This window comes from Hyperolius riggenbachi, chromosome 11 (genome assembly GCF_040937935.1).
Source record: "Hyperolius riggenbachi isolate aHypRig1 chromosome 11, aHypRig1.pri, whole genome shotgun sequence".
NCBI lineage: Eukaryota > Metazoa > Chordata > Amphibia > Anura > Hyperoliidae > Hyperolius > Hyperolius riggenbachi.
Window position 1 is genome coordinate 249953 of NC_090656.1, and position 15911 is coordinate 265863.

Consider the following 15911-nt stretch of genomic DNA (forward strand, 5'->3'; position numbering starts at 1 on the left):
TCCATTCACTTGTGGTAGGCCGTGTTGTAGCGGGATATTGTGTCGCCATTCCCATTGTTCTAGGCTGTGGGGATCCTGGGCACTCTGCGCTCTCTCAGGCTTTCCCGTGTTATTCTATATTAGGTGTATATACACCCCACCTCCACCCCATTCTCATCCAGCTACGGTAAGTCCATTCACTTGTGGTAGGCCGTGTTGTAGCTGGATATTGTGTCGCCATTCCCATTGTTCTAGGCTGTGGGGATCCTGGGCACTCTGCGCTCTCTCAGGCTTTCACCCTGTTATGCTATATTAGGTGTATATACACTCCAACTTCATTATTACCTTTGTCCAATGTGCGGACTGTAATTGCTCAATGTTTTCCCTGAGTGCTGGTTACAAATAAATAGACTGAAGGAGAAATCCGCATGCAGGGCAGAATTATCTGCAGCTCACTGTGCACCTTTCTGCGTAAATGTCCCAATTTCAGGTTACCTTATTGACGGACTCCCTCATGTAATACTCCTCCATGGTGATGTAATAACCAATCAGCTCCTGGATAGAGCGGCTCAGCAGACAGTTGTGCAGAAGCTTGTCCAGGCTCTGCTGATGCTCTGTAATGATGGAAGAAATGCATAGACTGATTACCCAGATGCATTAGCAGGTGAATTCAGCACCCAATGCTGGGGCCGCTACTGAACTCTATTGTCAGCCCTCATCAGGCTAGAGTCATGTAAAACACCATGCAATTTTTACTTCAGATTGTACGTGAGTGAGACATCCGATCGATATTCAGATCTGACATGGATTGGACACAGCAGAAAGCTAGTGTACACACATTACCGTCTCTTCCAAAAGCAGCACCATGACTTGCACCCGTAGCGCGACCATTGCTATGGTAATTCACAGTACTCACAGTAATGCTCGTTACCATAACGAGCCTCTGGATCCTGCGGAGGCATACCACGTTCTCCTGGAGACCCCGCTTCTGCCTGGGACCCTTTCAAAGATTGTGACAGCGCTCCACTTCATGAACAAGTGCTCCATGCTGGGCCTGCACAGGGGCCGCTCATGTATCCAGCTTACTGCACAGGCGTGGCCGGACTCGCACAGGCGCAGCCACGCTCATGCATGAAGGAGGAGCCTGGCCACGTCACACATCACAAGCATGCTGGGCCTGCGCAGGAGCAGCTCATGTATCCAGCCTAATTGCACAGGCCTGGCCGGACTCACACAGGTGCAGCCACGCTCATGCATGAAGGAGGAGCGTGGCCACGTCACACATCACAAGCATGCTGGGCCTTCACAGGGGCAGTTCATGTATCCAGCTTACTGCTCAGGCCCGGCCGGACTAACACAGGTGCAGCCACGCTCATGCATGAAGCCTGGCCACGTCACACATCACAAGCATGCTGGGCCTGCTCAGGAGCCGCTCGTGTATCCAGCTTACTGCACAGGCGTGGCCGACCTCACACAGGTGCAGCCACGCTCATGCATGAAGGAGGAGCCTGGCCACGTCACACATCATAAGCATGCTGGGCCTGCGCAGGAGCAGCTCATGTATCCAGCCTAATTGCACAGGCCTGGCCGGACTCACACAGGCGCAGCCACGCTCATGCATGAGGGAGCCTGACCACGTCACACATCACAAGCATGCTGGGCCTGCTCAGGAGCCGCTCGTGTATCCAGCTTACTGCACAGGCGTGGCCGGACTCGCACAGGCGCAGCCACGCTCATGCATGAAGGAGGAGCGTGGCCACGTCACACATCACAAGCATGCTGGGCCTGCGCAGGAGCCGCTCGTGTATCCAGCTTACTGCACGGCTGGACTCACACAGGCGCAGCCACACTCATGCATGAAGCCTGGTCATGTAAAATGCTGGGCCTGCGCAGGAGCTGCTCGTGTATCCAGCTTACTGCACAGGCACGGCCAGACTCACAGAGGCGCAGCCACGTTCATGCATGAAGCCTGGCCACGTCACACATCACAAGCATGCTGTGCCTGCGCAGGAGCCGCTCATGTATCCAGCTTACTGCACAGGTGTGGCCAGCCTCACACAGGCGCAGCCACGCTCATGCATGAAGCCTGGCCACGTCACACATCACAAGCATGCTGTGCCTGCGCAGGAGCTGCTCGTGTATCCAGCTTACTGCACAGGTGTGGCCAGCCTCACACAGGCGCAGCCACGCTCATGCATGAAGCCTGGCCACGTCACACATCACAAGCATGCTGGGCCTGCGCAGGAGCCGCTTGTGTATCCAGCTTACTGCGCGGCTGGACTCACACAGGCGCAGCTACACTCATGCATGAAGCCTGGCCATGTAACATACTGGGCCTGCGCAGGAGCTGCTCGTGTATCCAGCTTACTGCACAGGCACGGCTGGACTCACACAGGCGCAGCCACGCTCATGCATGAAGCCTGGCCACGTCACACATCACAAGCATGCTGGGCCTGCGCAGGAGCCGCTCATGTATCCAGCTTACTGCACAGGCGTGGCTGGACCCACACAGGCGCAGCCACACTCATGCATGAAGGAGGAGCCTGGCCACGTCACAAGCATGCTGGGCCTACTCAGGAGCCGCTCGTGTATCTAGCTTACTGCACTGGCGTGGCCGGACCCACACAGCCACAGCCACGCTCATGCATGAAGCCTGGCCACGTCACACATCACAAGCATGCTGTGCCTGCGCAGGAGCTGCTCGTGTATCCAGCTTACTGCACAGGCGTGGCCGGACTCACACAGGCGCAGCCACGCTCATGCATGAAGGAGGAGCATGGCCACGTCACACATCACAAGCATGCTGGGCCTGCGCAGGAGGCTCTCATGTATCCAGCTTACTGCACAGGCGTGGCCGGACCCACACAGGCGCAGCCACGCTCATGCATGAAGGAGGAGCCTGGCCACTTCACACATCACAAGCATGCTGGGCCTGCGCAGGAGGCTCTCATGTATCCAGCTTACTGCACAGGCGTGGCTGGACCCACACAGGCGCAGCCACACTCATGCATGAAGCCTGGCCACGTCACACATCACAAGCATGCTGTGCCTGCGCAGGAGCAGCTCATGTATCCAGCTTACTGCACAGGCACGGCCGGGCCCACACAGGCGCAGCCACGCTCATGCATGAAGGAGGAGCCTGGCCACGTCACACATCACAAGCATGTTGGGCCTGCGCAGGAGCCGCTCATGTATCCAGCTTACTGCACAGGCGTGGCCGGACTCACACAGGCGCAGCTACGCTCATGCATGAAGCCTGGCCACGTCACACATCACAAGCATGCTGTGCCTGCGCAGGAGCCGCTCATGTATCCAGCTTACTGCACTGGCGTGGGCGGACCCACACAGGTGCAGCCACGCTCATGCATGAAGGAGGAGCCTGGCCACGTCACACATCACAAGCATGTTGGGCCTGCGCAGGAGCCGCTCATGTATCCAGCTTACTGCACAGGCGTGGCCGGACCCACACAGGCGCAGCCACGCTCATGCATGAAGGAGGAGCATGGCCACGTCACACATCACAAGCATGCTGGGCCTGCACAGGGGGCGCTCGTGTATCCAGCTTACTGCACAGGCACGGCCGGAACCACACAGGCGCAGCCACGCTCATGCATGAAGGAGGAGCCTGGCCACGTCACACATCACAAGCATGCTGGGCCTGTGCAGGAGCTGCTCGTGTATCCAGCTTACTGCACAGGCGTGGCCGGACCCACACAGGCGCAGCCACGCTCATGCATGAAGAGGAGCCTGGCTATGTAACATATCCATCAAGCTCTTGTCTAATATGTTTTGGGGGTCTACGTATGGCAATAGTAGGACATGGTAGCCTCGGCAGTATCCAAAGGCTTCTCTCTTCTTAGGTAAGTGATTTTTTCGCCTTGGGAAGACTTTCACCACTTCAGGATGAGAATCAGTGCTGCTCCCATTCATTTGCCAATAACTTTATTACTACTTATCACACCTAAATGATCTATATATTATTTTTTTCAGGACAAATTAGGCTTTTAGTGTGTGATAATTTTGTTTAGTAATTATCTTATTTTCTGTGGATTTTAAAGGGAAAGTAAAGGAAAAAATAGAAAAAAACCACACTATTTCTCCATTTACATCCATTATAGCTTTACAATAAATAGTGCTAACTAGACGTTAAAACCACAAATTTTATTTACAGTTAAAATGATACCACATGTGCCTCATGTTGTAACAAACTGGAGGTGCACCCTCCACAACCACACTGGACGTATGTGTATGTATATATATATGTGTGTGTGTGCGTGTATGTGTGTGTGTGTGTGCGTGTATGTGTGTGTGTGTGTGCGTGTATATGTGTGTGTGTGTGTGTGTGTGTGTGTGTGTGTGTGTGTGTGTGTGTGTGTGTGTGTGTGTGTGTGTGTGTGTGTGTGTGTGTATATGTGTGTGTGTGTGTGTGTATGTGTGTGTGTATGTGTGTGTGTGTGTGTGTGTGTATGTATATGTGTGTGTGTTTGTGTGTATGTATATGTGTGTGTGTGTGTGTGTATGTATATGTGCGTGTGTGTGTGTGTGTGTACGTGTGTGTGTACTGTGTGTGTACTGTGTGTGTGTACTGTGTGTGTGTACGTGTGTGTGTGTGTGTGTGTGTGTACAGTGTGTGTGTGTGTGTGTGTGTGTGTGTGTGTGTGTGTGTGTGTGTGTGTGTGTGTGTGTGTGTGTGTGTGTGTGTGTGTACGTGTGTGTGTACGTGTGTGTGTGTGTACACGTGTGTGTGTGTGTGTGTACACGTGTGTGTGTGTGTACACGTGTGTGTGTGTGTGTACACGTGTGTGTGTGTGTGTGTACACGTGTGTGTGTGTGTACGTGTGTGTACGTGTGTGTACGTGTGTGTGTGTACGTGTGTGTGTGTACGTGTGTGTGTGTGTGTGTGTGTGTGTGTGTGTGTGTGTGTGTGTGTGTGTGTGTGTGTGTGTGTGTGTGTGTGTGTGTGTGTGTCTCCCCTGGTGAGGTTGTCACCCCCACCTACCTGGGAAGCTCAAATAGGTGCAGTTAAAGAGCAGTTTGTTAAACTTGGCCATGTGATCATGAACACAGTTAGTGAGCAGCTGGTTTAGAAATGGGCACACACGTAAGCAGCATTTTGGACAGTGAAAAGTTACTTGGCTTTATTTGTGTAAATGCTCTAACACTTCCTAAAGCTTACATTTTTCAGCAATGGAAGAAGCAAGCTCTGGCCATATCCTATTTCCAACAGGTAATGTTTTTTAATGCTTCTGCTAACAATGTAGACATAACTGGCTGCAGCCTATTCTCAATAGAGAGCCAGCAGATGCTATCAGCACTTGAGCAGAGGGATAATAAGCTGTAGGCAGTGGGGAAAATGTGAAGCAGATTACCAGAATCCACCACAGCTTGTTTGCTGTCAGTGTAAGCTCACTGTAAGGGTCGGTTCACACTGGCACTTAAGTGGTAAATTAATCTGTGAAGACGGATCCAATTTCCGTTTGAACAGATCCATTTCTGTTCCCCCGTATCCCCCCAGTAAATTGCACTGGCTAGAACAGTTCATTTTTTAGCCAGTGTGTTGTTAAAGGGAAGGTTCAGGGAGGGGGATAAAAAAATAAAAATCAATATCCACTTACCCGTGGCAGGCAGGAGGTGCCCTCGCCGCTGCTCCCGGTGGCCGACCCGACCTGGCCAGGCCGGCTGCCAGGTCGGGCTCTTCTGCGCTCCAAGGCCTGGCACTTCTGCGTCCCACGCGGGCGCGCTGACGTCATCGGACGTCAGCCGGCCTGGCCAGGTTGGGTCGGCCACCGGAGACCACCGGGAGCCTGCGGAGCGGCGGCGAGGGCACCTCCTGCCTGCCACGGGCTGGAGGAAGCCCCAGGTAAGTGGATATTGATTTTTATTTTTTTACCTCCCTCCCTGAACCTTCCCTTTAAGGATCCGTTTCTCATTGCCCCCAATGCAGTGCTTCCGCATCCGTTTCCATTCCGCTGGGCTCCGCTGTCTGGAATATCGATTGAGTACTATACTTCAGTTCAGCGCAGCGTGCGGAATGGATCCATTCGATAGGACCAATGAGAACTGATCCATAGGCTAACATTCTGCTTCTGTCAGGATCTGTTCCTTTAGGATCCGCAAGCGGACCATTTTCTATTGCCAGTGTGAAGCTGACCTTACAGCCTGTACTATACATACTGAGACTGATACACATCTATCTAAAAAAGAAAAAGTTTAAAAAAAAATTCAAGCATATTGCATTATTGATCAAATCCTCATTGTAAGCGCATCCATTACTACATTACAGTTACTGGTTAATACAGTAAGTGGTCCACAAATACATCTTGCTGCCATACCCACTAGCAGAAAGCAGCAGTCCTATAACAGCGGCGCTGTGGCCTGTACCTTGTTTCACATCTTCAGTCGCCACAGAATCCCCAACTTCAAAATCTGCTGCCACACGGCGCTTGATAAAGCGCAAATAGAGCTCTGCGCGGGCGCTCATCAGGGTCACCTCCGCCAGGATGGGGTCCAGATCTCTGCACAGCAACAGAAGGTAATCCTCAACACACTCACAAGAATTCCATAATACACAGCATGTGAAATACACAAAATGTTGGGTTTTTTTTTAAAAATTTAAACAATAATTAAAGTGCAGCCTTAAAACCCGCGTTTTCCAGACTAGCATAGTCTAACCAAGGAGATTCCACTGCAGCGTCTGAACAAGCTGTGCGTTTCTCTTAATAAAGCTCACACACACCCTGGACACAGGGGGCTAAGATAAAAAAAGCAAAAAGCAGAAAACACCCACACACTAGAGAATATAAACCATGTGCAGTATGGGGTGGAAGCATAACACAGGGAGTCTCCAAGATACAAATAACCAGCCGAGCCTGTCCCATTTCAATGCACACCTCTTCTTGCATTACCCCAGCTTAGTGTGTAAATGCAGAGTATAGTGCATCAGAAGCTGTTCTCTCACCTCTCCACTGGAGTCTAGAGCTGTGCCTGTGTGACCATCCAGTCTGTCCCCATCCCCTTCCTGCACTACCCCAGCTTAGTGTGTAAATGTAGAGTATAGTGCAGCAGATGCTGTGCTCTCACCTCTCCGCTGGTGTCCAGTGCTGTGACTGTGTGACCTGTCTGTCCCCATCCCCCTCCTGCACTACCCCAGCTTAGTGTGTAAATTCAGAGTATAGTGCAACAGAAGCTGTGCTCTCACCTCCCCTCTGGAGTCCAGCGCTGTGCCTGTGTGACCATCCTGTCTGTCCCCATCCCCCTCCTGCACTAACCCAGCTTAGTGTGTAAATGCAGAGTATAGTGCAGCAGAGGCTGTGCTCTCACCTCTCTGCTGGAGTCCAGTGCTGTGCCTGTGTGACCATCCTGTCTGTCCCCATCCACTACCTGCACTACCCCAGCTTAGTGTGTAAATGCAGAGTATAGTGCAACAGAAGCTGTGCTCTCACCTCCCCTCTGGAGTCCAGTGCTGTGCCTGTGCGACCATCCTGCCTGTCCCCATCCCCCTCCTGCTCTCCCCAGCTTAGTGCGTGAATGCAGAGTATAGTGCAGCAGAAGCTGTGCTCTTACCTCTCCGCTGGAGTCCAGTGCTGTGCCTGTGTGACCATCCTGTCTGTCCCCATCCACTACCTGCACTACCCCAGCTTAGTGTTTAAATGCAGAGTATAGTGCAACAGAAGCTGTGCTCTCACCTCCCCTCTGGAGTCCAGTGCTGTGCCTGTGCGACCATCCTGCCTGTCCCCATCCCCCTCCTGCTCTCCCCAGCTTAGTGCGTGAATGCAGAGTATAGTGCAGCAGAAGCTGTGCTCTCACCTCTCCGCTGGAGTCCAGTGCTGTGCCTGTGTGACCATCCTGTCTGTCCCCATCCACTACCTGCACTACCCCAGCTTAGTGCGTGAATGCAGAGTATAGTGCAGCAGAAGCTGTGCTCTCACCTCTCCGCTGGAGTCCAGTGCTGTGCTGTGCTGCTGCCTGTCCGCTCACCACTTACCCTAGTGCCCAGCATCTCCTACCACACATAGCATGATAACATGAAACACGAATAGAGTGAGAAGCCAGCACTAAAGGAAGCAGGAGACAGGCAGGGTGGTCACACAATCACAGTGCTGGACTTCACGCTTCTGCTGCTCTATACTCTGGGCTGGGGAATTGCAGGATGGGAGACGGGGACAGATAGTGGCACAAGGGGACATATAGAGGCACAGTGGGACAGATGTAAGCACAAAGGAGAGAAATAGCCTAAACACAGTGGGATAGAGGTAGCACAAGGGGACAGAAAAATGCATGGGGACAGAGGAAGGCACAGGGGAGTAGGAGCTTGAAGAAATGTAAAAAATGGAAACCGAGAGCCCAATATAGTGCAGTAAGTCTTGGTAAATGGAACAAGACAGAACAACAATAAGTAATATACTCACAAGCCTGGGTAACCACTAAGGCAACCACTGAAGGTGCGGGTGGGGAGAATTATAACCTGACCCCACTCAGGTCTAAGAAGTCGCTCTCTGTAGACAGGAAAAGAACGGGGATACACCCCTCCACCAAGGGTGGACTAGATCAACGGAAAATGAGGAGTAACAGAGGCGCCAAATTAGAGTAAAACAATTTAAAACCACTTAAAAGGAGGGGGGTTGGTGGTTACCGCCCTCAAGTATATAGTGACCAGCCAATGAGTCGTATATAAATAGACAATATAATTTATTTTAAATCTCCAGGCAAGTAGGAGGAGGCCTATGCATCCAGGAGTCACAGTGAGAAAAAAGAAGGCACAGGGGGAGAGAAGGAGGCACAAAAAGAGACAGGGAGAGGCACGGGGACTGGAGGTGGTGCGTGGGCTAGAAAAAGTCACAAAGGAGGACAGAAGGAGGCGCAGGGGGACAGAAGGAGGCGCAGGGGGACAGAAGGAGGCGCAGGGGGACAGAAGAAGCGCAGGGGGACAGAAGGAGGCGCAGGTGGACAAAAGGAGGCGCAGGGGGACAGAAGGAGGCGCAGGGGGACAGAAGAAGCGCAGGGGGACAGAAGGAGGTACAAACGGGCACAGAAGGAGCGGAGGCAAGGGGGACGGAAGGACAAAAAGGGGTCAGGAGTGGCATGGGGGACTAAAGGAGACACAAGTAGGAAAGAAGGATGTAAAATGCCTTGCTGTAGATTATCTATTTACTGTTCACACTAAACACACAAGCAATGAATGTACAAATAACCAAGTGCAGTACCACCGACCTGGGCTCAATCTTCTCAATGGAGGATGATCTGATCATGCTGCTCTGCACCTGTTGGAACTGGGAGAGAAAATATGACAGCATGAACAGCGATTACCACTGTCTCCCCGGTGCAACATTATCACCCCTCCAGAATGACAGCAGGAACAGCAATTACCACTGTCTCCCCGGTGCAACATTATCACCCCTCCAGAATGACAGCAGGAACAGCAATTACCACTGTCTCCCCGGTGCAACATTATCACCCCTCCAGAATGACAACATGGACAGCGATTACCACTGTCTCCCTGGTGCAACATTATCACCCCCTCCAGAATGACAACATGAACAGCAATTACCACTGTCTCCCCGGGGCAACATTATCACCCCTCCAGAATGACAACATGAACAGCGATTACCATTGTCTCCCCGGTGCAACATTATCACCCCTCCAGAATGACAACAGGAACAGCAATTACCACTGTCTCCCTGGGGCAACATTATCACCCCTCCAGAATGACAACATGAACAGCGATTACCACTGTCTCCCCGGTGCAACATTATCACCCCCTCCAGAATGACAACATGGACAGCGATTACCACTGTCTCCCTGGTGCAACATTATCACCCCTCCAGAATGACAACATGGACAGCAATTACCACTGTCTCCCCGGTGCAACATTATCACCCCTCCAGAATGACAACATGAACAGCAATTACCACTGTCTCCCCAATGCAACATTATCACCCCCTCCAGAATGACAACATGGACAGCAATTACCACTGTCTCCCCAATGCAACATTATCACCCCCTCCAGAATGACAACATGAACAGCAATTACCACTGTCTCCCCAATGCAACATTATCACCCCTCCAGAATGACAACATGGACAGCAATTACCACTGTCTCCCTGGGGCAACATTATCACCCCTCCAGAATGACAACATGAACAGCAATTACCACTGTCTCCCCAATGCAACATTATCACCCCCTCCAGAATGACAACATGGACAGCAATTACCACTGTCTCCCCGGTGCAACATTATCACCCCCTCCAGAATGACAACATGAACAGCAATTACCACTGTCTCCCTGGTGCAACATTATCACCCCTCCAGAATGACAACATTGACAGCAATTACCACTGTCTCCCTGGTGCAACATTATCACCCCCTCCAGAATGACAACATGAACAGCAATTACCACTGTCTCCCCAATGCAACATTATCACCCCTCCAGAATGACAACATGGACAGCAATTACCACTGTCTCCCCGGTGCAACATTATCACCCCCTCCAGAATGACAACATGAACAGCAATTACCACTGTCTCCCTGGTGCAACATTATCACCCCTCCAGAATGACAACATGGACAGCAATTACCACTGTCTCCCTGGTGCAACATTATCACCCCTCCAGAATGACAACATGAACAGCAATTACCACCGTCTCCCTGATGCAACATCATCACCCATCCAGAATGACAACATGGACAGCAATTACCACTGTCTCCCCGATGCAACATTATCACCCCCTCCAGAATGACAACATGAACAGCAATTACCACTGTCTCCCTGGTGCAACATTATCACCCCTCCAGAATGACAACAGGAACAGCAATTACCACTGTCTCCCTGGTGCAACATTATCACCTCCTCCAGAATGACAACATGAACAGCAATTACCACTGTCTCCCCGATGCAACATTATCACCCCTCCAGAATGACAACATGAACAGCAATTACCACTGTCTCCCTGATGCAACATTATCACCCCTCCAGAATGACAACATGAACAGCAATTACCACTGTCTCCCTGGTGCAACATTATCACCCCTCCAGAATGACAACATGAACAGCAATTACCACTGTCTCCCTGGTGCAACATTATCACCCCCTCCAGAATGACAACATGAACAGCAATTACCACTGTCTCCCTGGTGCAACATTATCACCCCTCCAGAATGACAACATGGACAGCAATTACCACTGTCTCCCTGGTGCAACATTATCACCCCTCCAGAATGACAACAGGAACAGCAATTACCACTGTCTCCCTGGGGCAACATTATCACCCCTCCAGAATGACAACATGAACAGCAATTATCACTGTCTCCCCAGTGCAACATTATCACCACCTCCAGAATGACAACATTGACAGCAATTACCACTGTCTCCCTGGTGCAACATTATCACCCCTCCAGAATGACAACATGAACAGCAATTACCACTGTCTCACCGGTGCAACATTATCACCCCCTCCAGAATGACAACAGGAACAGCAATTACCACTGTCTCCCTGGTGCAACATTATCACCCCTCCAGAATGACAACATGAACAGCAATTACCACTGTCACCCTGATGCAACATTATCACCCCTCCAGAATGACAACATGGACAGCAATTACCACTGTCTCCCTGGTGCAACATTATCACCCCTCCAGAATGACAACATGGACAGCAATTACCACTGTCTCCCTGGTGCAACATTATCACCCCTCCAGAATGACAACATGAACAGCAATTACCACTGTCTCCCTGGTGCAACATTATCACCCCTCCAGAATGACAACATGGACAGCAATTACCACTGTCTCCCTGGTGCAACATTATCACCCCTCCAGAATGACAACAGGAACAGCAATTACCACTGTCTCTCTGGTGCAACATTATCACCCCTCCAGAATGACAACATGAACAGCAATTACCACTGTCTCCCTGATGCAACATTATCACCCCTCCAGAATGACAACATGGACAGCAATTACCACTGTCTCCCCGATGCAACATTATCACCCCCTCCAGAATGACAACATGAACAGCAATTACCACTGTCTCCCTGGTGCAACATTATCACCCCTCCAGAATGACAACATGAACAGCAATTACCACTGTCTCCCTGATGCAACATTATCACCCCTCCAGAATGACAACATGGACAGCAATTACCACTGTCTCCCTGGTGCAACATTATCACCCCTCCAGAATGACAACATGAACAGCAATTACCACTGTCTCCCTGGTGCAACATTATCACCCCTCCAGAATGACAACATGGACAGCAATTACCACTGTCTCCCTGGTGCAACATTATCACCCCTCCAGAATGACAACAGGAACAGCAATTACCACTGTCTCTCTGGTGCAACATTATCACCCCTCCAGAATGACAACATGAACAGCAATTACCACTGTCTCCCTGGTGCAACATTATCACCCCTCCAGAATGACAACATGAACAGCAATTACCACTGTCTCCCCGATGCAACATTATCACCCTTCCAGAATGACAACATGAACAGCAATTACCACTGTCTCCCTGGTGCAACATTATCACCCCTCCAGAATGACAACATGGACAGCAATTACCACTGTCTCCCTGGGGCAACATCATCACCCCTCCAGAATGACAACATGGACAGCGATTACCACTGTCTCCCTGGTGCAACATTATCACCCCTCCAGAATGACAACAGGAACAGCAATTACCACTGTCTCTCTGGTGCAACATTATCACCCCTCCAGAATGACAACATGAACAGCAATTACCACTGTCTCCCTGGTGCAACATTATCACCCCTCCAGAATGACAACATGAACAGCAATTACCACTGTCTCCCCGATGCAACATTATCACCCTTCCAGAATGACAACATGAACAGCAATTACCACTGTCTCCCTGGTGCAACATTATCACCCCTCCAGAATGACAACATGGACAGCAATTACCACTGTCTCCCTGGTGCAACATTATCACCCCTCCAGAATGACAACATGGACAGCAATTACCACTGTCTTCCCGATGCAACATTATCACCCTTCCAGAATGACAACATGAACAGCAATTACCACTGTCTCCCTGGTGCAACATTATCACCCCTCCAGAATAACAACATGAACAGCAATTACCACTGTCTCCCTGATGCAACATCATCACCCATCCAGAATGACAACATGAACAGCAATTACCACTGTCTCCCTGGTGCAACATTATCACCCCTCCAGAATGACAACATGGACAGCAATTACCACTGTCTTCCCGATGCAACATTATCACCCTTCCAGAATGACAACATGAACAGCAATTACCACTGTCTCCCTGGTGCAACATTATCACCCCTCCAGAATGACAACAGGAACAGCAATTACCACTGTCTCCCTGATGCAACATCATCACCCATCCAGAATGACAACATGAACAGCAATTACCACTGTCTCCCTGGGGCAACATCATCACCCCTCCAGAATGACAACATGAACAGCAATTACCACTGTCTCCCTGGTGCAACATTATCACCCCTCCAGAATGACAACAGGAACAGCAATTACCACTGTCTCCCTGATGCAACATCATCACCCATCCAGAATGACAACATGAACAGCAATTACCACTGTCTCCCTGGGGCAACATTATCACCCCCTCCAGAATGACAACATGAACAGTAATTACCACTGTCTCCCTGGTGCAACATTATCACCCCTCCAGAATGACAACAGGAACAGCAATTACCACTGTCTCCCTGATGCAACATCATCACCCCTCCAGAATGACAACAGGAACAGCAATTACCACTGTCTCCCTGATGCAACATTATCACCCCTCCAGAATGACAACAGGAACAGCAATTACCACTGTCTCCCTGATGCAACATTATCACCCCTCCAGAATGACAACATGGACAGCAATTACCACTGTCTTCCCGATGCAACATTATCACCCTTCCAGAATGACAACATGAACAGCAATTACCACTGTCTCCCTGGTGCAACATTATCACCCCTCCAGAATGACAACAGGAACAGCAATTACCACTGTCTCCCTGGTGCAACATTATCACCCCTCCAGATTGACAACAGGAACAGCAATTACCACTGTCTCCCTGGTGCAACATGATCACCCCTTCAGAATGACAACATGAACAGTAATTACCACTGTCTCCCTGGTGCAACATTATCACCCCCTCCAGAATGACAACATGAACAGTAATTACCACTGTCTCCCTGGTGCAACATTATCACCCCTCCAGAATGACAACATGAACAGCAATTACCACTGTCTCCCTGGTGCAACATTATCACCCCTCCAGAATGACAACAGGAACAGCAATTACCACTGTCTCCCTGATGCAACATCATCACCCCTCCAGAATGACAACATGAACAGCGATTACCACTGTCTCCCTGGGGCAACATCATCACCCCTCCAGAATGACAACAGGAACAGCAATTACCACTGTCTCCCTGATGCAACATCATCACCCCTCCAGAATGACAACATGAACAGCGATTACCACTGTCTCCCTGGGGCAACATCATCACCCCTCCAGAATGACAACATGAACAGCAATTACCACTGTCTCCCCGGTGCAACATTATCACCCCTCCAGAATGACAACATGAACAGCAATTACCACTGTCTCCCTGGTGCAACATTATCACCCCTCCAGAATGACAACAGGAACAGCAATTACCACTGTCTCCCTGGGGCAACATCATCACCCCTCCAGAATGACAACATGAACAGCAATTATCACTGTCTCCCTGATGCAACATCATCACCCCTCCAGAATGACAACATGAACAGCGATTACCACTGTCTCACCGGTGCAACATTATCACCCCTCCAGAATGACAACATGAACAGCGATTACCACTGTCTCCCTGGGGCAACATCATCACCCCTCCAGAATGACAACATGAACAGCAATTACCACGGTCTCCCCGGTGCAACATTATCACCCCTCCAGAATGACAACAGGAACAGCAATTACCACTGTCTCCCCGGTGCAACATTATCACCCCTCCAGAACGACAACATGAACAGCAATTACCACTGTCTCCCTGGTGCAACATTATCACCCCTCCAGATTGACAACATGGACAGCAATTACCACTGTCTCCCGGGTGCAACATTATCACCCCCTCCAGAATGACAACATGGACAGCAATTACCACTGTCTCCCTGGGGCAACATTATCACCCCTCCAGAATGACCACATGGACAGCAATTACCACTGTCTCCACAGTGCAACATTATCACCCCTCCAGAATGACAACATGGACAGCAATTACCACTGTCTCCCCGGTGCAACATTATCACCCCCTCCAGAATGACAGCAGGAACAGCAATTTTTCACTGTCTCCCTGGTGCAACATTATCACCCCCTCCAGAATGACAACATGGACAGCAATTACCACTGTCTCCCTGGGGCAACATTATCACCCCTCCAAAATGACAGCATGAACAGCTATTACCACTGTCTCCCCGGTTCAACATTATCACCCCTCCAGAATGACAACATGGACAGCAATTACCACTGTCTCCCTGGGGCAACATTATCACCCCTCCAGAATGACAACACGGACAGCAATTATCACTGTCTCCCCAGTGCAACATTATCACCCCCTCCAGAATGACAACATGGACAGCAATCACCACTGTCTCCCTGGGGCAACATTATCACCCCTCCAGAATGATAACATGGACAGCAATTACCACTGTCTCCCCGGTGCAACATTATCACCCCTCCAGAATGACAACATGGACAGCAATTACCACTGTCTCCCCGATGCAACATTATCACCCGCTCCAGAATGACAACATGAACAGCAATTACAACTGTCTCCCCGATGCAACATTATCACCTCTCCAGAATGACAACATGAACAGCGATTACAACTGTCTCCCCGATGCAACATTATCACTCCTCCAGAATGACAACATGAACAGCAATTACAACT

At 50.4% G+C, this 15911-nt stretch overlaps 1 protein-coding gene across 1 annotated transcript in view; it reads right to left on the minus strand.

Moving 5' to 3' along the window:
* The window catches only part of COG4 (component of oligomeric golgi complex 4), a 120478-nt gene that overhangs the window by 44361 nt on the left and 60206 nt on the right, over positions 1-15911 (minus strand). Inside the window, exons 8-10 of the mRNA XM_068259671.1 lie at positions 9190-9248; positions 6361-6494; positions 475-593 (exon numbers count right to left, since the gene is read on the minus strand). Coding sequence (XP_068115772.1) covers positions 475-593; positions 6361-6494; positions 9190-9248 — 312 coding nt within the window. The remainder of the gene's footprint in view (positions 1-474; positions 594-6360; positions 6495-9189; positions 9249-15911) is intronic.